The following is a 25,881-nucleotide window of genomic DNA, read 5'->3' as shown; positions in this document are numbered from 1 at the left end:
AGAGCTTCTGGTGAAACTTGGCACTTTTTTGCATTGTGTTGCAATGTTTTATGAAGAGTCCAGAAACCAAAGTTTTTAAAGGAAAGTTGTATTGTAAAAGCAAATCCTAAAATACACAATTAGAAATTTATCGTTATAAGGTGTAATAAGAAGATAATACCAAGAAGATATACTGTAGAATACAATGTTGTTTTATTTCCCTCACAGTTAAGTAAAGTATATCTCTTCATTTTTTTTTTCAGAAGTAACAACAAACTGATCACCAGTGTCTCAGAACTAGGCAAACCCCACCAAGTCTTGTTCAGAAAACTTACCAAGACTATCATGTGCCCCAGAATTTAAAGCATGCCTGAAAGCTGCCAACATTTTGATATTTACTTTACTTGTTTTAGCTGAAAGTGAGACCAATCAAGAGGATTTATTTTATGCCTGTTTCTCCAGTGCTTATAAATTAGCTCTTGACTGAAAGTGTATAAGCCTGAAGAATTTCGGCAGGCAAAATCTACATGTTATCACCATCTCTCTCTTTTTTTTTTTTTTTTTATTTTTCCACTTCTAATACCAGTGTTACATTTCTGAAACTATTATTTTCAAATAATATTTTTAAAATAAATTATTTTTAAATAATAGTTTCATGTAGTATTTGAAATATCACAATGAAAAATAGACTGTGTATAGAGAACTCTTAATCACACAAGATCCAAATCTTTGATACACAGCCACCTAGCTAGTTGTGTGGTTTATTTTACATTCTGTTTATTATCAGGGATCAATCTCACTCCCACATGAAGTTTCTTAAAATAATAAGGATAAAGAACTAGATGCTCTGTTTCATTACTGTTTCTCCTCTCTATAAAAATTCCCCTCCCTAAACTGATATCCTAAAAACCCATGCAATGCTTTTGGAGAATATATCTCTACTAGTTCACATCTTTTCAAATACTGCAAACTTAAACCAATGCTGAAAACCTGAAAATCACCTGCCAATAATTTTCTCCTTTAAGAATAAAAAATTAAAAAACAAAAACAAAAAAAAAAAAACAACAACAACAACGAAACTTTTCTGGTTGTAAATATTCATTATCTACATAAATTTTTATTAAAGAATAGAGTGTAGAACTATCTTATCAAAGGTGCAAAAAAATAGTCCCCCCCCCCTCCCTTTTTTTTTTCCTTCATTCATCTACATCTATTAGTGTCTACAGCCACTAATCTCCTGTCCTGCACTTTTTCTTGATTGGATGTTTGCTCTAAACGTAATACTCCATAGGGCAATCCTTTTAGCCAGAAGTTTGTCATTCTCTTTACAGTATTTAAGTATAAAGGATTATATTAAATTTGAACTTAGATAAGGTTAGATAGTGAGATAGCTTTGATTTGTGTTTTTTTTGATGTTGTATTGTCTTCTTTTGTGGTGTATTGTGTTTTATAAATTGGAGACTGAAAACAGTCAGAACGCTGCCAGTATATACACTGAACAGTATTTCTTGATTATGATGTGATGGATGTGATAGCCTTTGAAAATTTAGATTCAATAAGAATTGGGCTACCTTTGAAGATTCAATACAACAATAAGTACATAGCAAAAAAAAAATAAATAAACACAAAAGTTTAGAATTTTTGGAGGATTTTTTTCATTACATGTGTGTTTTAAAGATAATAATATGGAATTGCTACACAGTTTCTTATTCTTTCTACAATACTTCAGAGGAAAAAATCCTAAAAAATTAATTAAAAATTTAATTAACTTTGTTGAAGCAATGAATAATCTAATTTAAATATTAAATAAAAATAATAAAATGATGTTTATATCATGACAAACTTTAAAATTCATTATAAAAAACAGTAATAGTTACAATATATTCAATAGTAATATAGAGTATAAACAATAGTAACAATAACAACTTTGGATAATTTTCAGCAATTGTTGTATTGGTTTGCTAAATTCATTGCACATCTGTTTCTTAGAAGTGATCTTTTCAAAATGTAAAAGATCTTAAATAAACTGTTCTTTACTAAGGAATAAGAACAAACCAGATAGAAGATTCGGATTTTAAGTAAAATTATTTAATCCAATATTGTTCTAGGGAAATGGTCTTTCATTAACTGAAGAGCAAAACTTGTACTACTCTTTATTTTGTTTCTGTCAAAGTACATTTATTGGTAGCAAAACATATAAAAGATGAAAACACCAATTTATTTTAAATGTGAGGAATCTATTGGTAAGCAAGAAAATCCATAATGAAATTTTGCCATGAACACATTTTTAACTTTACTATGCCATTTTTCAGAGTTGACTAACAACAAAATAAACAATGACTGCTGTCCTTCTTTCTCACACAGAATTAGCAATGTAATCCCATTTTGATAATCATTATAGTTTCAACAGCATGTGCCATTAATTCACCTTAATGTGCTGCAACTAATCAATACTGAGTCTGTAAACTCATTTGTTCTTTGGTCCTATGTGGTCCTATGTGGACTAAGTCATTGTCTTAAAATAGCTCTTTTTTTTCATCTCCAGGGTAGAGAACTGTTTTGATCAGTCCTGTAGCAAAGCTTTTAGAGGATATATTAATCTTACTCATTCAAAAAAAAAAAACAATAAAAAAAAAAAACATGCTCTTAATATATTTAAAATATTTTTCTGCTATCTGAAATATTTTGAAATAATATTTACAAAAGGCTGAAATTGTTTCAGCTCTCTCACTTTGTAAGAACATGATAATTCACATATGAGTATCTATCTTACATTTTAACAAGAGCAAACTCAGGAAATGAGCTATCTCAGTTAATCCTCATCATGTTAGGGGCTGCTGGAGCTGTCTGCTCTCCAAACCCTGCTCTGTCCATGGGCTGCTGCATGGGGGCCAAAGAGACACAAAGGTGCTAGGTTGCAAGGCTGCAGTTATAGTCCTGCCTTCTGTAAACTGGTATCCTGAAGAGAGAAAAACCTGTTATAAAACTAATTATCCTTTGCACATGGAATGATTGACAGTAACTGCCTGGTATCAGAGGCTAGGTTTGAAAAGATAAACTACAGAATTCTCCTACTTGCCTGGAAAAACTTTTTAAGAGCTGTGGCTGCTGATGGTCTGTCCTCATGGTCAGACAACAATATAGATGAATATTAAATCAGATGTAATAATGCTCCTCTGTGCAGATTCCTAAAGTCAAACTCTCTCCTTGCTCATCTGAGAGATCAGCTTCAGATGACAAAAGGAATTAGATTTGGTCAGTGTTTGTGACAGCTGAAGTACTAACGAGGGACAACCGTGAAACAGGTTCCATCAGAGCTGCCCGTGTGTTTACTTTCTCCCAGTTTATTCTTCCAGAAATTTGCTAAGTATACTACTTAAGGCCCCAGTAGGTCAGCTCACACTAGATGAACTGGGACCACATTTTAGCTTAATCTTTCCCATCCTTTTCACATTTCTTTGCATAAATTAATCATAATTCAAGTGCATCTGGCTCCCTGCTCGATGTGTTTCCTTCACAGGTGTCCTGAAGGGAAAAGAAAAGAAATAGGAAAAAAGAAAAAAGAAAAAAGAAAAAAGAAGAGAAAGAAAAAAAGAAAAGAAAAAGAAAAAGAAAAAGAAAAAGAAAAGAAAAAGAAAAAGAAAAAAGAAAAAGAAAAAGAAAAAGAAAAAGAAAAAGAAAAAGAAAAAGAAAAAGAAAAAGAAAAAGAAAAAGTAAGAAAAAGAAAAAAAAGAAAAAGAAAAAGAAAAAGAAAAAGAAAAAGAAAAAGAAAAGAAAAAGAAAAGAAAAAGAAAAAAAAAGGAAAAGGAAAGAAAAGGAAAAGAAAAAGAAAAAGGAGAAAAAAAAAGGCAAAGATGTGTTCTTTCGCTGGGGAGTGACACATAATGCTTTCTGCCAAGGTACCTGTATCCCAAAGTCATGCTTTGCTACCTGACTGTTCATAAAGGATGGCAAGAAACAAAGCATCTAAGAGTCGGGGCAAGTCCAGGAGGGCAGCAGTGAGATAGGACTTAAAAAGACAGATACTGTACTGCATCCCACAAGGAATAATCAGTACACTGCTGACGTTTTCTGCCTAACTTCTATCAGTTGTGCCATTATGAAGTGCCTTCTGCAGCTGTTCTCAGGCTGTGCTTGGGTGGAAGACCTAGGGGAAGTGCACACATCTAGGTGTTTGCAGGGCATGCTCTTACAGCATTTATCATACTGGTATTTGTGTTCCATCTAGCTTGCATAAATCAAAATGGAGAAATAAGCTTTCTGCTTTATAAACAGAGAATATTAAACAGATCTAAATACAAAAATGGGAAGAAGGGTTAGTATTTATTTCTTTGCTTTTCTAGAGATTTGCTATTTGGAATCAAATGGTAATATCCATGCTAAAGAGGAATTTGTAAGTTGAACTACTAATTACTTTTTCCATCTACATAATTACTGGTAGTAGAAATGGTTAAATACTAAGGGCTTATACCAGAAAGAGCAGAAAAATATATTTGAGTCCAACTATTTGTATTTTAATCCAATATTTTTTTCCATTTACGTGATGCTAATAATAATCTTAGATTTATGTAGAAAAGTCAGACATGATATAGAGCTTCATGAATCAAAACACAAAGAAAAAAGACAAAAGGCATTATATTTGAAGTCAACAGCAAACTACCTTATAATATTTTTTTCCATAGCCTGTCTTCCACTTTTGTAATTAAACGTGGTGTCTGACAGCATGTGTTCTGAGAGTGTAAGTAGAGATCACACAGCTCCCAGAAATAACTTATAAATAATGAAATAATCACCCATTCAGATACAAACACCAAAGAGATGGATCAACTTTTTCTGCTACACATTGCACAAAAAGTTCCTTTTGAATGCCACACCATCAATGTGCAATATTTAAAGCAGAAAATTATCATGCCTCTTTTGTTCCAGTGAGCATACCAATACACTCATTTTGCATTAAACAGTGCACTACAGAAACACAGAGACCAAATCATATCCTCTAGACATTAGCCTTCAAGACACTCATTCTCTCTGTACTCGCAGAATAGCACACAATGAGGCAAACATTGCCGGGGTTTCACTCCATTGAGTTCAGTGTTATTACACGAAGAATTAACTTATTCAAATATGTCTTAGTCATTATACAAGCACTTTTAATGAGTTGTGGGTGAACACTGACTGGCTTACCCTCTGGCTTTTTGTTAGTCAAAAGGACTCTCTGCTTTCCAATATATATGTGTTTTTTTTGTTACAAGACTTGCCTCATTAATGGAGAAAGAGCTCTCAGATTGCCAGTTGTTCAGGGAAGGTGATACTCAAATAAATAAATAAATGAATAAATAAATAAACAGCCTCACAATCTTATATATAACATCTTGATTTTATCCTCACACTGTGTATGAGGAAAGAGGTGCAGAGGGGCAGAGGGACTAAATAGATGTCATTCCTGAGTGCACTAAACACATAATGAAGGGAAGGTGATGCTGTGATCTCCATCCTCTTGAGAAGCTGGGAATTGCAGCGGTTCTTAACCCCTGCTGTGCTACATCTCAGGCCTGGAAAAAGGCAGTCACTAGAGCATAGTGTGACAAGGAAGGGTAAGAATTAGATCTGTGATATTAACTGAGGGGAAGAAAAAGATAATGAAGTGTAAACCTCGATCTATAAAATGCCAACATGCTTTCATTGCCCCCTGTACTGAACTGACAATGTCTGTATGGCACTGTTCTGCCTGGATTACTAACTTGGCTTCTGAATCTCTGAATTCTAAACATCCTGAATATTATTATTATTTTTATATATACCCATATTTTTCATGAATTTTAACACCATATTCTGCCTTTTACACCCTCAGTATTATCAGCAGAGTTCTAAATTCAATAACAATTGAAAACATAACGACCATTTTATGAACATAGCTTCCAAACATTTCTCTCTCTGATTTGCACATTCGAGAAGATATATGCAGTCACTAAAGATAATGGTATAAACAACTTACAGACAGAATTTTTGTGGTTACTGTCTTTGCTGGGCAACATCTTGACTCCTCTTGATTTCAGTTCAATTGCTTTTTTCACTGAGAAAACAAGCAAAGATAAAGGAGATAATTTATTATTAAACCTTGTAGAAATGACATTTAACAGCCACATCAGATATTACACTAATACAAAGCAACATATGAAAACTACAAACAGATAGAAATAATTACAGTCACCCAAGTACACTTTTACAAAAATACAATTATCTATTATATTTTTAAAGATTTTTTAACAGACATGGTCTTACTTTAAAATATTTTGCATAAGTTTACTTAGGGTCAAGGAAAATAAAAATGTATCCTAAAGACACATATAGATTTCTGATGTTTGCCACTGCATATGACAAAATCTTAAACATCTTTAAAATGTATTTCTTATTTGTAATGTACGGTACATTATGCACATATCTGAAGACCACAAGCTTTAATTATGATATTCACAGAATTGCTTTTACTTGATTCATTCTTTGGTAGCAGTCATATTTTTAGTGCAGTTTCCTGAGATTAAGGTTATCTTATCACAGTATGTTACAGTTTGGCTCACCTAAACACTTTTAAATATACATGACAATTCCAACTGAATGAGAAAGAGAGTAAGAGCTCTCAAAGGGTCAAAGTTTTGTCAGAGAGAACAGATGCATTAGAGGTTTAATATCTGTTTTCTCTGTTTAGCCAGCTGATAAACTCCCAAATTATCTCTAATAAGCTGTTAGGAGGGATCAGGAGTAAAGGAGAAGGAGACATGAGAAGAAAGCAGTGTGGTTACACATTGAGGAAATGTGGGGTAGAATCTGAATTATAATGCTAGGAGAAAAGGGTAAAAGTATAGGACATATTCACAGGAAATTCATTAGTTCTGAGGCAGTTGAAAATAAAATCAGATACATAGAAAAGAAATATGCAACAAGCCTGGACAATTCAAAACTATTATACCAAAAAACAATAGCAAAATAGGTAGTGACTGATTTAGAGTGTGTATCAGAATGCTAAGTACAACATCATAATGCATATCAATAATAACAACAACAAAGTAGTCCTTTCCTGATTCATATAGATGTTATTGTATGAATATTTCATATTACCTCTTTCTAGAGCTTGCAGTGGTTAATAACCTTAAAATTCAAATATTTATCCTAGATGTAAACATTAAAAAATCACTCAAACATTTTAAAAATGGTTATAATTTGTATCTTGTACTATATTTTATTGATATAAAATAAATATGGAATTTAACACAATAGGTTATCAGTTAAATATTTTTTTTCATCTGCCTATTTGAGAAATTTTATGTTTGCTACACTCTATACTGATTTGTATACAACTATTTCTGAAAAGTGAAATGGCAGGAAAAGAAGAATGACTTCATTGTATTTGTTTCTATACTGGATTTTTGCAGCTTTTGCAACCTCCAAGTGAAGCAGGCTATTCTTAAGCCCTGATTTGGGCAAGAAATGCAGGAAGTACTTTGTATGCTACCTACATCGCAAAATGTTACAGAGTGCAGACATTTATGTCTGAACAAGTAGGACACTTGGAAAACAAGTGTTCAAATGATGAAAAATGATTGAAACACAATTGTAGTAATGTAGGATGAAATGGATTTGATAGAAGCATGCTGTTTTATTTTCTTTTAAGACAGGAACACATTATACAGAGACATTAATGCAGACAATATAGCTAATATTCCCAAGAATTTCTGGAAGTATAAACTTTTTGGGTATGGTTTTCTTTCGAGAATTTACTAGGATTACTTTCTGGAATTCACATACTAAAATTACCCTCAAGAGCAGCTTTATGTTCTGTTCTCTTAAGCTGCATAACCAGTCTGTTAAAATTAGTCCATATTTACCAGGAAAAGATCAGCACAACTCTTGCAACAGAATAGCTGGGATAATGGCTGACGTTGTGGTCCCTCCTCCAGTATGAATTTCATGTTTTATTAGTATCTGTCTCATGCATAGCATGAGAACCATTCTTGAAGGATTCAAAACCTAAATTGTTATGTGTGCAGTACAACTCACTAGACAGCAGACAGAGGAAAAGGGCTATACTTTCCTCCTTATCTTTGTCCAGCATCCCAACATTAGAAAAGTGGCAATGTTCACTCCAGTTCCTATGGAAGTTCACTCTTGGAGGTATTTGTTAGACATACTTGGAGCATGCTTCTTGGGAATGGGGAAAAATGATACCCATTATCTTTAGGTTGAGATATGTTGGACAGCTGGCTAAACTGAAACAAAAGAGGTTCTAACTTGATATATTAAAACTTTTTTACTATTAGGATAATCAAGCATTAGAACTGGTTCTGCAGTTTCCATCCTCATAGATTTTTCACATCAAGAAAAAGGCATTCTGTATCTCTCTGAAAGAATCACTTAGGGGATTCACAATACTTACTTAAGATACGAGATCTGAAACATATGTTTTGTGGAGAGAAATAGCTACCTCAGTGGGGCAATTCATCCCTTTCTAAGATAGGCACACTGAATCATCCTCTGAAGATGCCTTTTCCTCCTCATGAAATATAACAGAAACATATACCACTTGTTCAAGTGTAATCCCTATATTTTAGGCAGTAACATTAAGTGAGATGAGCTTTTATGTCTGGAGGATTTTAACAGCCAAATGTAGGTATCTGTGAGATCCACCATAGGGATTGACCAAGTTAAATAAACTTGAAGCATAAATACCAAACTTCTATGTTTTTGCATGCAGTCTCTGAATAGTATTTTTAAAAAATAGAATTAAAAAAGTATAACCTGTAAAATACAAACATGAGTCTGTGAAGAGAAACCACTGAACACTATGGTTTGAGTGAACAAGTTCAATGCCTTCTCTAACATTAAAGAAATACTCTAAATTACATGTTTTATAACCATGTAAATCCTGTTTTAATACTTTTTTTTTTTTAATTTAATATTTCTGTTCTACTTCCTGATTGCTCTTTCACGAAAAAGGTTTTGCTGGTCTTGAATATGATTTGCTATTTAACAGCACAAAAAGAGGAATGGGCTTAAGTTAATAATGTCAAATGTGAAAGTCTTTTTAACTTTTAAATGATAACTTTTTAAGACTTTGCATATCTTTCTGCTGTCTTCACTTAAACATTCAGTTAAGCTAATTGAATTAACTCACCTCACATTTTTCTGTGAATCATAACTTCAAGACTCTTTAGAAGATGGTATACTTATTCAGAGAGAATAGCAGGTCTTAGCACTGGAAGCCCATGACAATCTCATAAATCTACTGGAAATCACCAGTGATATTCCTTAACATTATGCTATAGTTAAAATAAACTCAGCCATGAAGGGAATATATGACTGACTTTCTTTGAATGGATTGTGAAAGTTAAAATAAAATTTTGAAGTTGTACACATCCTTTTAACCTATTCTAATCTGTATGAAGCTCTTTGTTTCTAATGTATTTGACCCAATGTGAAAAAAAATGTATTTTACCCCAACCACAATTACCTTTCTGAACACCTTATTACAATTTAGTAGAAACATATTTTAAGACAGGATGAACCAATGAATAAAATTTCAACTGTTGGCTACAATCAGGATGACAATAATTGAGGTATTAAAACAAATCTAGATATGAGACATTAGAAGGACAGTCCCTATGTCTTTTGAGGATAACTTTTTTGAGAAAACTTAACCTCCAGTCAGAGAAATTTATGTGCATATTTGTATGCATATTGTATAGACATATAATGCATTCATATTTGTTGTTTGTGTTACTTTCACAAAATTAATATGAAATTACTTAACAATCTTATTTGATTTTGTTGAAATAATACAAATTTACATCTTTATCTAAGTAAAAGTGGTTTGATACAATAGACCTGCTGAAATTCTACCATTGAAATGGTTGTCCTAAAATTCTCCCATTTATTTTCCTTGCACATGCCATTTGAAGTATGAAATATAACTAGCAAATTGTCTATGTTCACATAAGAGAGGAGATAAAAATAAACAGAACATCAACACATTTGTTATGTTTGGCAAACGAAGACCTAATATTTTTAATAAAGTTCATATAAAATTAACTTTTGTGAAAAGACATTTAAAAAAAAAAAAAAAAAAAAGAACTCATGAATTTCAGTAAGGTATTTTTATACAGACTGCAGTCTGCAGAACTCCAAAAAGACCTTTCATGACCTATTGACTATGTAATAAAAAGACAAGGGCCATCAAGTGAATTTAACAAGTAAGGTTTCAAACTAATAAAAAGGGGTGTTTTTTTGTTTTGTTTTGTTTTGTTTTGTTTTTTTCCATATAAGTAGTAGACATGAGAAACTGCCAAGACACTGCCAAGTGTGGATGCAAGAAGTTTGCAAAGTTTCAAGGAAGGACTGGAAAAGTTCTTGAAAGACTGCTCTACGGAGAGTTACTGTACAGGCAATCTACATCAGTTTCAGGAGATTCCTGCCACAACAAAAATATATGAAGGCAATAGATGTATTATCAGGGAAATAACACCAGTGTTTGCCTTGTTCTTAATTCTCTGCAGGACTCTGCTTCAGGTCATGGCTGAAGATTAGATGATAGACCCTTTTATGAATGTTCATGGCTGTTCTTACAACTACTCTAACTCTATCTTTTGGTTTGTGCCCTGATAGTATGGTAGTACCAACCTCTCAGCACTCTTTGCAAACTATCACCCTGGATAAAATGCCCAATTCCATTCAGACAGAGTATCAATCTTCTGATTTTTAGATCTTGCTTGAAATATGAGTTACATGGCAGTGTCGCCTTGTATTAAAATCAAATTCACTTGAATATCAGTTGATTTATTTTTTAGATTCCTCAATTAGAACAGGATAAGTGTAAGATATATATATATACATGTACATATGTCTGCAGTAGAAAGAAACTCAGTCACTTAAGTAGAGATATAATATTGTTCTTTTATGCCAATGATTTGATGAACTGCCACTGATATATGAAGTGGAGTTTAAGCATCTGGACATGGTACTGAAGCTGTAATTGCACAAGGTTTTGTACATGGCCAATACAAGACAAACATATATATTTGGCAAATTTGGCAATTTTTTTTTTTAAATTTATTTTATGCTTAGGAATCCCCTCTACCCTGCTTTCTCTATTTCATTTCCCCAAAGTCAACAAGAATCTAAAGAAAAATCAAATCAAATCAATCAAATTTGTAAGGAAAAATATTTTACTCTTACAAGAATTTTTCTGTTTACTGAAGTCAGGCTTATGCATAGTAACCCCCAGAAATGACAGAAAAAAAAAAATCTAAATCTAAACCTCTTGAAATTCTGTATCTATGGAAATTTGTATATGTTACCACTGAGATTTCAAGTCTATGAGGGGTCTGATTAAGTTTGAACATATTTAGCAACTAGATACTTCAGGAAAAAAAAAAGATAAAAGTAGGATTTCCTACAGATAAAGAGCTAGCCACCAAAAGCTAGACACTTTAATTGGATAATATTAGAAAAGATAACTTCACATACTTGATAAGTCGGTATGACTTATTGATGGGGTCCTAAAGAGCAGGACAGGTGAACATACCTGAACTATTTTAATGCTGATTTTTTTTTTCCTTTCTTGCTTTTTATGCACAGAGATGAGTATTCCTGAGAAACTATAATAATAATTACAAATAAAAACAACTACATTATACTAGACTGAAAGAAGATAGAAAATAGCTTTAAAAAAATAATAAAAAAATTGCTCTGATTTAATAGGGAAGTGCAAAAAGATCCTGGAGCAGCAAGAGTAAGAAAGTGAAAGGATATATTATTCACTGTTGCTATTTCTATTCTCAGGATGATTTTGCTGTGTTTAAAAAGAAATTAAAGAAAAGGCAAAGCTAATACCTATGTGAAATGAGAATAAAAGACAAAATTTGCAAAGCCTGTTTAATTCTTCAGATGCAGTTGCTAAATGGAAGCTTATGAACATTCCACAATGCAATCTTCCTCTAAGAAGTTAAACCAAATGTAGGGCAATATACTGATGGGCATCACCTCAAATATTGTATTTCAGTAGCAATGTCTTTCTTACAGGAGTATGGTTTTTTAAGTCGTTATAACGAAGGGCATAGAAAGTTGACATTCTAATCTTGAGCAGATCTGTTTCACAATAGTGGTTAGAAGAACTGCTTCTGTTGGAGATAATCATGGACTATGTATGTCACCAGTAAAACTCCTAGTTTCTTGATTTCACTGAAGAAATAATTTTCTTTCTCTGACAGTAATTAAATGGTAATTAACTAGTAATTATGTAGATAACATGAAGATAGGAGACAGCCATCTTCCAGACCCAACTTCTTTCTCTGTGAAGCTTTATTATTTTTTAAAAGTTATTTATTTATTTATTTATTATTAGATTCCTCCTCTGACTCACAAGGTTTTGAAATGAATTTGTCATATGTGGTCAAAGATAAATTTCATATTGCCTGTATTACGATATAAAGAGCCTATATTTGCTGGACATATATTTTCAGGTTGGCAATGAATTTCAAGGGAAATGTGTCTTTTCATTATTGAGTATTGCTTGACTAATCACAAATGAGCCGAAAGCTCTACAAATGCAAGATAACAGGTAGTCTTTGGCACCAAGAAATTACAGTCTTACTCTCTGGTTGTGTAATTTTGCTAAGAGACAGGATAGAAACTGGTAAGAAGAAAAATATGGAAAAATGAACTGGAAATGAAGATGGTATAAAGCACAATTAAGTGTCCATTTGTAGAGCGTAACTAAGAAATAATTTAATCTAGAGGTGGTTTTGAGGAGTTATGATACATATTAAAGATATAAAAGAACTGCAAAGAGGAAAGATACATTCTCTAGTTACACTAGGGCTGGAACAAGAACTTACATTCTTTATCTGAAGAAAGGGAGACTTCGGTTACATAAGAAAAAAGCTTTTTAACAGTAAGAGAGTTGAAACCCTGGAATAAATTACCCAGAGAAGCTGTTGAGTCTTAGCCATTAAGTTTTAAAGAACATGTTAAATTAAGGTCTGAAATCAACAGTTAGATATACTTGGTTCCTCTTTGAGTTAGTTTATTTGTAACTCACAACCAGAAGCCATTTGGCTGGAAAAACAAAACAAAGCAAAAAAAACATCACCACCACCAACAACAATCAGAGGCTAAGACCTTGGAGGGCGTTACTAGGATTTCTACTGTATGAAATTGATTGATTACAGCTATATTTAACTTCACGTGTGAAAACAGGTAATGTGCAGTGCGTAAGTCATACCACACAAAGATAAGATACTAGAAGCACACAGTTCAGTTAACATAGCATTATGCTTGACTTATCCTCATAATTTACCCTCTTTTAAATCTAATATAGTTATAGCTCAAGGATATCTTTGTAGGGTACTTTAGGGTACAATTCTGTAACAAGAAATCTAACATGTTCTTAGCACATTCTTTGTAACAGTTCTTGTTCACCATTTTTCCAATTACCCAAATACTTGATTTTATTGCCAGTTTTTCTTCCTGCATGAAATGACCTGCAAGGCCTCAAAAGTTGGCTCTCACTCAAACCTAAATTATTCTGACATCATCTGCTGGTACTTCCTCAAGCTGCTTCTGCTGCTGCTCTGCTGAGTTCAGCTCTTGGCTGCCTTTCACTGCAGATTTTTCCCAAGTACAAATCTTTGAAGGTGAAGTGGAACAGCATGTTTCCCAGTACCTGGTGATTACAGGCAGGACCTTTCCTGACCAATGTTGAGCCCACTGACACACGGTATGGAATGTACTTGAATAGTTCTCTGTGATCAGGAAAGGGAGAGGTTCATTTTAAGCAAAAAAAATCTCAGATGCATAAACAGAAATTGAGACTGTCCAAGGAAATACCTAAGTGCTTTGCCTTTTTTTTTTTTTTTTTTTTTTTTTTTTTTTTTTTCCCAAGCATGCCAGCCTTCTTCTTGTTACAGATGAGGAAATATTTAATATTTTCAGTATTTTGTACGTTGAGAGTGAGTGGAAAATAGATATATTTTTTTTACAGATTTACACTTAGATTTACGTATTTTGCCAAGTTCTGTGAGTAATACTAATACAATAACATTCATAGAATTATTCCTGAGGTAATTATCAAATTCATCTCAGTGCATTGCTGAGTTCATGAAGTTCCTTTTCTTTTGTTTCATTACCCTTATTTTCATGAATTTGAATACACTTTGTTTTGAAACAAAGTGTTTTCTTAGTTCAGATTTTCACTGCAGAGTCCTATCAAGTAATATGTTCGCCTTGTCCTCCATTCTTTTCTGGATTCTTCTCCAAAGATGCAATTGCAGGAGTGCTACCATTTTTTTGGCCCTGGAGGAAATTATCTACAATTCACACCTTTGCCAGATTCAGTATTCTCTCTGGAGTCTGCTTGTAGATCAAACATTTCTTTATCGCTCAAATTTGTATGTGATGAATAAATTTATCATTGACAGTATCTAGGGTTGTTTTTTTGTTATTGTTTTTTTCCGCTTCACTATAGCCTGTCACACTATGAATCCTTTTTGAAGGTTTAACAGTTATAAGAATAAGAAAAAAGCAGATATTCACAGTCTTTCCATTCAGTTTATGTTTGTTTGGCTTTTAGCTTTCTTTTTTGAAGTCTATGGTTTGGTGTTTTTTGTTGTTGTTGTTGTTGCTGTTTATTTTATTTATTTATTTATTTTTTAATGTGTTTTTGCCAAGATTTTCTCCTTACTATAGTATCACACAACTGTTCAAGCTAGGGGAAAATCATGCTGAGGTTTGTTATGAGAAGCTATAACAACATTTTGGATTCTGCAAAGCAAGACTTGGTCGATTTGTCTGTGGCAACGCAAGCTTTGAAATGTTTTTTTCTTACAGCATGTGTTCTTCCTTATCGTTTTACCAGCTGAAGGCTCAGCTTTAAAAATCCTGAAACTTCTTCCCTTCTCAGATAAGAATTTCTTCTTGGCAAATCTCACTTCAATCGATACATCATTGGGGAGCATTTAATTGCTGGCCAAAGGAAGCAATGTACTTGATCTTTGTGTGATTTTAGATTTAAGACTGATTATGTCTTTAGATTTAAGACTGATACCACCCCTCAAATAACATATAACTAAAATTAAACTGCACACTTATCACCGCACTAGACTCGTTTATTTACTTATTTATTTTTTTGTTGACCCAATACATTTCTTATATTTATCATATTTTATATTAGGAAAACTGAATTTGGTGTTCTAATGTATCCATTACATGTCCATCTACTCTCTCTAAGAACATGGAATACTCTTCAGCAATCACCTTGAAAACATTTTCTTGCATAAGTACTTGTATCCATAACGTAAGAGAATTTAAAGTAAGAGAATTATGAAGATAATTCTATAAGAAATTATTTGATAAAGAAGACCCCAGACTCAATAAACTGGAAGAATCCTTGCAAGCTTTGCTTCTCAGCTATCCACTTGACTTTCTCATGGGCATTACATTTTTTTCATAGGATCTCTAGTTTAAACTGACTCACTGGAATAACCCAAACCTCTTCTGTTTCTGTACTCTCTGTTTGAAGAGTATTCTGTCTAATATGCCATCCCACTGTTTCTCTCACTAACAGCTTTCAAAATCATCCCTACTAATCAGTATTATAAATCCAGAGGGCTTCACAGCAGGCATAGATGTTTCTGCTCTACAGCTACCTGTAAAAGCTAGCTGTTCATGATCAGTTGGCTTCCTAGTTCCATCAATCCGGCAAAGTACTGTCTGTCATTATCAGACCTTCCACCTGCTCCCTTTGCTGGAAATCTCTGCATGCAGTACTAGTGAACAAATGATACAGACCCAAGATAAATTGGTGTCGCAGTAGATTTTTACACAAATCTTTCTCATTCTATGTGTATAAGCTGACACAGGATCTGCAAATTTAAAAAGAAGTACAGCCATTTGTTTTCCATTAACCTTCTGTATGTCACGTAGCTGGCCACTTGCCTTGACAGACTGCCTTAGCTTTGTTGTGCTATCAATATAAGACATATCACAATAAAGTAAGTTCAGCAGGCATCAAGTCTTCAGTGTCTGTGGGTGTCCTACACAGTTCTGGAAAATAGTATCAATACAGTTTGCACAATGAATATATATTATCACTGAACAAACTGAATTGCATGCATAGATAGTCTCTAAAAGACATCACAGAATGAGATCTACTCAGTTCCTTGCTTGAATGCCACTCCACAGTCTTTCAACAATAGTGTCAAAAAGTTCATTTATGGTTCTTCTCGAGTAATTCATCAAGTATCACTCATAATTATCAAAATTTTCATCAGAAAATCCTATTCTTAAATTACTATTTCACCAATTTTTTATGTTTTGTAGAGAAATTATATCTGTAGTCTGAAAACATCTCTAAACTACAACTCTTATACTGATCATTTCAGTGTTATCCACCACACAGAGGAACTTAAGTAGACTTCTCTCGCCTTGTAGATGAAGAAGTTGCAAGTGTGGTTATAATGACACCCTACTATTTTATGTCTATAATCTCTTCTGATGCAGAAACTGATTGTGTACATGTTTTCAGTCTTTATTAAATAGAAAACAATGAGCCTAATTGATTTCGTACTGGCATGTAGGTTATGCATGCTACCATGAAACCTGTACTTTAATTTGCTTATCTATATTGGTCATACATTTGCTCTTATTTTACATTCTTAGGTCTACATTCTACTGTTCTCTCTGTAATGCTACTAGCTGATCTTAGAGATTAGTGAGACCTAGCTTCTTCAACATTTTCCAAATGCATATTTTTGCACTGGAAAATATGAAGTTCATTTAAGATGCATCAGTTTCATTATGGCAGAAAAGCATGGAAAACAACTGCCTTAGGAGTTGGGTAGCTTTGGGACAGTGATGTCTTTGATCCAGGACTTTGGAAGTCTCCACACTGAGTAAGCACAACATGATTCTTGACAAAGAGAGGCTACCATATTTAGGGAAATGTTGTGTGCTTTGGAAATAAAGTATTTGAACATGAAATTTAAGTTTCATATTTTATTCTGCAACTAATTTGGGAAAAAAACAGTGACATATATACAAATGTACCAAAATGATACACATCTTTTTAAACCACAAATGCATTATTTTTAATAGGTCGAGTGAGGACAACACCATACCAAACAAGAACAGAAGAATGAACAGCTGTTACCAGATCAGCATCTGCTTAGTGCTGATATTATGAAGCAACTAAGACTGAGCCTAATTAGCAACACAGAAACTAGTCAGTCAAAAAAGAAGAATTACCTGTAGGAACCAACTTGGAACTAACTGCAAGCTTCCATCTGTAATGAGATTTTTCTTGTTTAGCCTGAAAATGCCCTAAAATCGTGGATTCATAATAATACTCTTCTATACAGTAACTTAGTAGTAAGACATTTTAATACAAAATGTTAAGAAAATCTGTATCCAACCATCTTCTTCATCAAACGTCTCACCCTGTTGGCTCTGAGAATTATAGCTATGCTTTGTACTGAGAATCTTGAGGACAGAACTTTATCTTGGGGTCCAGTTGTTCTGTATTCTGTACTCTTGATAACCATAGTGTTTTCAGATGCATGCATCTGAATGCATATTATTGTCACTCTAAGTCAACTTCTGGGCTCTGCTTTAAATTTTGAGAAACAGACTTTTTTATATATAAAACCAGATAATACAGCCAATTTCTCGTATGAACGTATAATGCCTTTATGAAATGGCATAAAGTAATAACAAAGAATCTAAAGATAAAATTATTTCTAATTTCAAACACTGAAAAAAAAAAAAAAAGAGCTTTAAGGCTCTAAAAATGGAAGGAAGAGACAGTTTTAACTTAAGAATGTGCTGAACTCAATAAATACACGAAATGACTGATTAAAAATTTTAAAGAGACATTACAGGAACAGTTATTTTAAGCACTTAGTTCTTAGAGGTTATACATGCCACATTAACAAGGAAGCAGTCTGAATGTTTTCTTCTTCCCTTTCCTTATCAGATTATATTTAATATAATTAGGCTAATAAGGGATATCTTATAACTTTAGTACAGGGATAAAAGCACATGTAGAAAAATCATGGCTATTTTCAGCAAGGCTAAATATATATTTGGTATGTGGGAGGATAAGATGTCAAATATTGATTTCATTATTACAGTTTTCATTGGATTAAAGTTCTCCTTTTCAATCAAACAACATAAATTTAGAAATGAGCAAATACAGGCCAGTGATTAATGGTGTTGGGTATTTTCTATAATCAGGTTCCAAACTGAGATACATTAAGGGACTAAGTTTCGAGGCAGACTGAAAATCTGTCTTCAAACAGGATGTTTTAAGTTAATTTCCAAAAAGAGAGTTATTGATAATCAATAAGCACAAATGAAACTTAGGCCAAAAGAATCTTGTTTTTAATAGAAGAAAGATTTATTCCTTCCTACTTAATAAATGACCACTTGCTGAGAATTTATCTCATTGTAGCTTCATACAGATCTTACCACAGCTGAATAAGTGTCCTTGAAATGTAAATCAATTATACTAAACCAAAGTTCTGTGAAAACAACTTAATATACTCTTATTCAAATCCAAACAAATCAAACTAAAGGACTTTCAAAATAAATAACTTTTCAATACTACAGTGATAAGATTTGAGGAAAACTTATTACAGTATCAAAGTAGGGAAAAAACCCACATTGTAGAAAAATGAAAAACAAGGGAAGAAAATATTAAAGGTAATGAACAAGCGTAGTCTACCTAGAGCAGCCATGACAGACATACTGAGATAGATAAGTAAAATTGTTTATGCCCTCAAGGCATATGTGGTATAGTTTAACATGATTTACCTAATTAATTTCTTTGGTGCTTATAACTTATTTTTAGGGGAAAAAAAAATAGCAGTAGGAAGAAAATAAAAACATAATAATAATAATAATAATAACAATAAAACACTAAACACTGAAATGTAGTTTTAGTTATAGATCCAGTATTAAACAGATATTGAAGGATATCTGAAATCACTTACGTGTTCACTGGAAGTTTCAAATACCACCACCATTTACTTCAATATGAAATACATACAGACACTTGTGAAAATTGCTTCCAATGGGAGATTTAAAGAGCTCAACCTCCTTAGTTTATCTGAGAGATTGAGAAGTGACGTAGTACTTCAAAGAGGGGAAATATAAGGCTTACTAAAGGCTTTCTACTTTATTGGAGAAAAACATAACATCACAGCTGGATGGAGAAAGATCAAACCAGACCAGTACAACTGAGGAGTTAGGTGTACATTTTTAACGCTGGTAGAGTTAACCGAAGAAAAGATGGTCAAGAGAGATGGTAGATTGGTGGATATTTGTTTATGTTCTCATATCAAGATTGGATTCCTTTCCTGATGATAAAACTCACCAAAACACAAGTTATTGCCTCAGTAATACTTAATGGGAAATGACATTCTTATCACTTTAAAATTTGGAAATACCAGGTTTATCCTACTTTTTGATTTTATTAATTGTTTTTACTAATTTTCTTTTCTAAATTTACTCAAAGTGACGCTTTTTATTGAAACAACAGATCAAAAGTACCATGCATGCATTGGTTGAAGGAGCACCATAAAGTTTTCTAATGTACTTCAAACACCATTTTTTAAGGTTTTAAAGAATGTGGAGGAAGGAAGATACAAACTCCTACACACACTCACTGAATTACAAAAGCTCACTGCATATAAATACTTTACCTAGCAGTTTATTTTACATTATTTCACTCATGGTTTTCCATTAGTACAGATTTATTTCAGCAGCCTCTATTATAGTCTTTGTTTGAATTCAGGATTATCTGTTTGTTAAATCCTGAATTATTCAAAGTAGTCAAATACAGAAGACAGATGACTTCTGGTACATAATGATCAAACTGCCTAATACCTCCTTGGACCTCTCTGATAAATTGCCAAAAATAGCATACTTAATTTGACACACTCTACAACAGAGATTTTTGCTCTAAAAGTGGAACACACTCATTAATCAGCTTTTACTTTGGAAATTTTCTTATTTTATTCTTTCTACGAAGTTTGAAATAAGTAGGTGACTTAGAGTAGTTTTAATTAATGTAGAAAAAAAAAATATTTTTTCTCTTCAAATGAAAGCTAAAAATATTAAAACCCCTTCTTCTGTTGTCTTGGAAATATGTGAAATCTAAAGTATAGCATACATACTGTAAATGTACAAAAGAAGGGGTTTCATTATCACACCTGTTAATTCATTCTTTCTGTGTTGGTAAGCTTTATTGCTAGGACATGCTAGGTTTCCATAGTGAGACTTTACTTTACTTGATCTCTGGGGAATTTATGCATTTTTGAAGCACAAGCATAAGCCAAATCATGTATTCTGCAACTCCCACTGAATATGTGGAAAGAATCTTTGTATATAAGCATGAATGAGGGAGAGGATGAACACGAAATGACTGAGTATATGTAACATCACAGAACAAGGTGGAACAAGAACTGAGTACAATTATATCTGCTGGGAGTGTTAAATCCATGAGACAAAGGTTACTGATATGAAGCTGACATGGTAAAGCATGTTGTTGCATTGTTCTGGTGCATTTGTTCTGAAAATTTGTTCTGGTGGTTGTCAGCTTTCACAGGGCATTTGGGGACTCCTTTTGACTAGTATCAAAAACAAAACAAAACAAAACAAACAAACAAACAAAGAGGTTTACTAGGAAATTGAGGCGTAACTTTTTTAATGATCGACATCAAAAGATTGAAATTCAAAACAAAGTACCACAAGAAAAACAAGACAAAGCAAACACAAAACAACACCTTGCCCATATACCTGTTAATTTTAAAAACTACCCTGACCTGATGGAATATAAGACCATAAATATGGTTCAAGGCAAAGTTTGAAGACCCACTAGTTAGACCTTTTATACTATGTAGTTTTATTTATACATTCAGCTTACCAAGCATTTTCAACTATATTTAGTTAATGTATTCAAATATGTATATTGAATACATTACACCAGCAGCAAGGGCATGTGTGCAAGTGAACGTGTAGGTCCTGAAGACCCAGCTAGACAAGCCAGTGACCAGGTGACATTGGGAGCCCTCAGGGGTGTGTGTCTCTAAGGGTGAGTCACCTGCAGGTGGCCACTGGAGGGACTAGAAGTTCTGGTAAGACTATGGACCTGGGCTTGTGTGTGTTTGTGTGCGCGCTCACAGGTAGGTCTGAGTACCAGCACCTGGAGTGAGGCTGCAGCCTCATGGGTTTCATATGCCCAGGTGTCAGCAACTGAGGAGACTGGAATCCAGGGGTAGCTACTGGGCAGGCTGGGTGTCTAAGCCCAGTTATTGCAGGGGTGCACACTGTACATGCATTTATTTCCTTCTAACACATCTCTGTACCAGAGAGGAGAAACAGAATGAGGCCGTTGATGCTGTCTGTAGTCATATGAGTTCTGAGAATGTCTATCTGTGTTAATGTATGTGTCCAGATGTATGTTGTGGGTGCTTATGTGAGCTCTGTGTGCTTGTGCTTGCTAGGGGTACTGCAAAGTATTATTCCAGTTTCTGGCTGGATCTTGGGGAATGAAGCTGCAGCATCCTCACCTCTGCAGAGCTGCTGGAGTCAGCAGACCCTTGTTCAACACTATTCACTTAAACTTTCAGGGGTTCTTCTGTGGGTTTTGTTCATTTGTTCATTTGTTTTTGGTAACTCATGCAATCTTATGACTAGATATAAGTCACAGAATCACAGAATGGTTGCGGTTGGAAGGGACCTCGGGAGGTCACCTGGTCCAACCCCCTGCTCAGGCAGGACCTCCCAGAGCAGGCTATCCTGGACCATATCCAGATGCCTTCTGACAATAAAATAACAATGGTGTTAGCTGTATCTTATTATTTTCCAGTATTATTTGGGATGTATTATGTTAAGGTAGATCTGATGAACTCCAATGAATAAAGCAATTTTAGCTCTGTAGGAGTGCAATGACTTGTTTTAAGCTAGAGCTGAATTTAGAGTCTCAAAAGAGTAACTAACTATAGTTACTATTTCATTTTCAATTATTTTGAGGATTGATACTCTTCAGAAGAAAGACGAAGCAAGAGTCCCAAGATTAAATCTCTCACTTGTAAAGACAGTCCGAAATAGAACAAAAAATGGCAATTTAATCTATTTCAATCAGTCTTTCAGTCACCTAAAACTAAGTTAAACCAGTACATTTCTGGCTTTCACCAGTGTGTAACTAGAGTCCATTAAGTTTATAATTTGTTTTTACATGCTTTTTATACCATAAAAGTCATTAAATTCAGCATTACAAAACCATTTCTCAAAATACAAAAATTTCTAAAGAATCTTTACAATACTAAGGTAAATAACAGTTATGTGGTGGTTCAGTCAAGTTTACCATTACACTCAAGTAAAATATCTAATGTACAGATATACATGTGGGGAAAAAAAATCTCCCTAGGTGTTTACCAACAGCTTTAGTTTTCTAGTGAGTATTTAGAAAAAAACAAGATATATTGAAAAATAACAAAAAAGTAGTTTTCAGAATTGGTTACTCTATCCCAAGCTTTCCTTTGTTATTCTGCCGATTCTTAGATTTCCAGAAGGATGAGTCACATTTTTTTCGCGCTCTCCATTTATTAGGTTTAAGACAGAGAGTAAAGTAAGCAGTACATTTAAATTCATAGTCACCAATAGTGGCATAACATGTACATCCTTAATACTTTGTAAAAGTAAGTTATAAGTGCAAACGATCACAGAATACATACTTGTGTTTGGTCGAGAAAACAACGAAATTAAAAAAAAAATAATGAAATCCCTAGAATTGTGACATTCTTTTTAGAGAAAAAAGAACTATGTATGTTAAATGTTTTTATCTGTATTACATGCATTTGTTATACAGTCACCAAAAACACATGGTTGTTGCAGTGCATTTGTCATTTTCTAAAATGTGATACAGGTCCTGCCTTTCTGGATGTACCTCATAATGGTGTGTGGGGGCAAAATGTTTAAAACAGTTTATGGAAGCACAGAATTTAAAAGTACAGATAAATTAAGAATCTGATTATATTTCTGACTTATAGAGCTCTTCTGTTTTCAATCTAACTACAGTGTTTCTAATCTTGAATGACAATTTATGAACTACAAAAATCAATAAAGATTCCATTCAAAAAATTGCATTTTAATGAATATCTAGGTGAACATAAGCAGAAACTGACAACAACATTGACATCGTCTTGTCTTCCTTTAAAATTGTGCATTTAATTTTATGCAGAAGCCTGAAATATGATTTGTGCTTTGCTAGGACGGAGCTAAATTTCCAAATGATGAATGTAGCTTCTGGATAAGAGTTTCACTTTGAGTAATGAAGGAAGACAACATTTAGGTAGAGGCATGCCTTTGTGTGGAACTGACTTTCTGCAAGTTGCATTCCAGGCATGTTTTTAAAGCAAAGACCAGACTGAATGCAAAGCAATTTACTATATAAAAAGTAAGCAAGCAAACACATACTTAAAGCAAACAGCAATGTGAAGCACAAATACTTTTTTCAAAAATAAATCCCTAGAAGTACCTGATCACACAATGGTAACAGCTACCCAATTTAAGAGCTGTAGTAATGAGTCAGCTCTTTAACTATCCCTGATATATAAACACAAATTTCTACCACTGCCTCGTTAGCCATGCTTAAAAGTAAAGGACTTTTTTCTGATGCACTTTTTTTTTTTTTTTTTTTTTTTTTTTACATTTCCTACCTTGGAACTGAGCATTAAAACCCTTTCTTCGGTGGTTGCTGTCAGATGTAAAATGGAGCCGTAACCAGTTCTTACTGCTGATAACAGGAGAAGGTAGATTCATACCAGTCAGCCTGGAAAAAAAAAAAAAAAAAAAAAAAGATTTGTCATGGTTGCAAAAACTCATGTTTAGACTTCCTTGAAGACATTAAAAAAAAAAAAAAAAGCCAAATATATTGTTGTATTGTTTACAATGTATATTTGTCAACAGTGATTCACTGTCATCTAATCTCAATTATTACTAGCTTAATCTATAAAAACATGGGAGTTTGTTTGTTTCATTATAGCTATCCATTTTGTATCTCCAAACTACTTTGATGTGAATTAAAATAGAAACGTAATATTTTTAGTGTGTGTTTGTGCTTGTTTGTGTATGCAAACTATCAACTAATTCAGCAAACAATAATCAAATTATGACAAAACATGATCATCTGAACCCCTGCTGTGTCAGATACCTCACAGTAAACCAAATATAAGGAGTTAAGAAAGGATCAATAAGAGTTATGGGCACAAGATAATGTTAAGCTTGGATGGTAATTTATTGCTACATAAATATCCTGCCTAACTGTTTTGTGTGTATTCATGTCTACCCATATTTAATTAAAAAAAAAAATAATAATAATAATAGTAATAAATCAACATAACTAAATGTAAGGCAACTACGTTGCATTAGCTATCAGTAAAGAAGGAGTGCATACCAAAAAATTGTCTAATATAGGCAACAGGCCCTTGCACCAGATTTTGTCATAGTGTAGTCTATCATTGCACCACACCATTTGTTAATAAAACTGGTTCAAGTACCTCAGAGCACTTTTGGGTACCTCAGAGTTCCCAAAATACTAGAAATACTGATAGTTCATTTTCATATCTTAGTTTACCGGCTGTTTTTCGTTGTTGTTTGTTTTTGCTTGTGTTTTTTGTTGTTGTTCTGTTTTGTTCTGTTTTAAATGAAATACACGTGTAATAGCATTCTATCTGGCATATCCAGAACTCCAGATTTTAAAGTACATGGAACTCTTGGCTGTTTCTTCAGAAAGAAGACCCTAGCAATTACAGGCCTGTCAGTCTCACGTCAGTGCCTGGTAAAATCATGGAGAAGTTGGTTCTCGGACTTATTGAGGTGCACCTGGGGGACAAAGCAGTCATTGGTCCCAGCCAGCATGGGTTTGTGAAGGGTAGGTCCTGCCTAACTAACCTGATTTCCTTTTATGATAAGATCACCCGTATGGTGGACCAAGGGAAACCAGCTGATGTGATTTTTTTGGACTTCAGCAAGGCTTTTGACACGGTTTCCCATAGGATCCTACTGGACAAAATGTCCACCATACAGCTAAATAAAACATCATACGATGGGTGAGCAATTGGCTAACGGGCAGGGCCCAAAGGGTTACGGTAAATGGGCTGTGTCAGGCTGGCGGGCGGTCACCAGTGGGGTCCCAAGGCTCCATTTTAGGGCCGGTACTTTTCAATATTTTTATAAACAATCTGGATGTAGGAATAGAGGGTATTTTGAGCAAGTTTGCTGATGACACCAAACTTGGAGGAGTTGTGGACTCAAATGAGGGCGTAAAGGCCTTGCAGAGGATCTGGACAGGTTGGAGAGCTGGGCGATCACCAACCGCATGAAGTTCAATAAGAGCAAGTGCCGGGTCCTGCACCTGGGACGGGGAAACCCTGGCTGCATGTACAGACTGGGCGATGAGACGCTGGAGAGCAGCCTAGAAGAGAGGGATCTGGGGGTCGTGATAGACAGCAAGTTGAATATGAGCCAGCAGTGTGCCCTGGCAGCCAGGAGGGCCAATCGTATCCTGGGGTGCATCAAGCACGGCATCGCTAGTAGGTCAAGGGAGGTGATTGTCCCGCTCTACTCTGCACTGGTGCGGCCTCACCTCGAGTACTGTGTGCAGTTCTGGGCACCACAGTATAAAAAGGACATGAAACTGTTGGAGAGTGTCCAGAGGAGGGCTACGAAGATGGTGAAAGGCCTTGAGGGGAAGACGTACGAGGAACGGCTGAGGTCACTGGGCCTGTTCAGCCTGGAGAAGAGGAGCTGAGGGGGGACCTCATCACAGTCTACAACTTCCTCGCAAGGGGT

General features: G+C 34.1%; 1 protein-coding gene across 4 annotated transcripts in view; it reads right to left on the bottom strand.

The window, feature by feature from the left end:
- Nucleotides 1-25,881, bottom strand: part of CSMD1 (CUB and Sushi multiple domains 1) — a 1,186,669-nt gene that overhangs the window by 425,424 nt on the left and 735,364 nt on the right. For all 4 annotated transcript variants that reach the window (XM_032184761.1, XM_032184762.1, XM_032184764.1 and 1 more), the window contains exons 6-7: nt 23,748-23,860; nt 5,975-6,052 (exon numbers count right to left, since the gene is read on the bottom strand). In XM_032184761.1, the coding sequence (XP_032040652.1) occupies nt 5,975-6,052; nt 23,748-23,860 (191 nt within the window). The remainder of the gene's footprint in view (nt 1-5,974; nt 6,053-23,747; nt 23,861-25,881) is intronic.

This window comes from Aythya fuligula, chromosome 3, assembly GCF_009819795.1.
Source record: "Aythya fuligula isolate bAytFul2 chromosome 3, bAytFul2.pri, whole genome shotgun sequence".
Taxonomy (NCBI): domain Eukaryota; kingdom Metazoa; phylum Chordata; class Aves; order Anseriformes; family Anatidae; genus Aythya; species Aythya fuligula.
The sequence above is the reverse complement of the archived record's forward strand: the minus strand, read 5'-3'. Positions and strand labels throughout refer to the sequence as shown.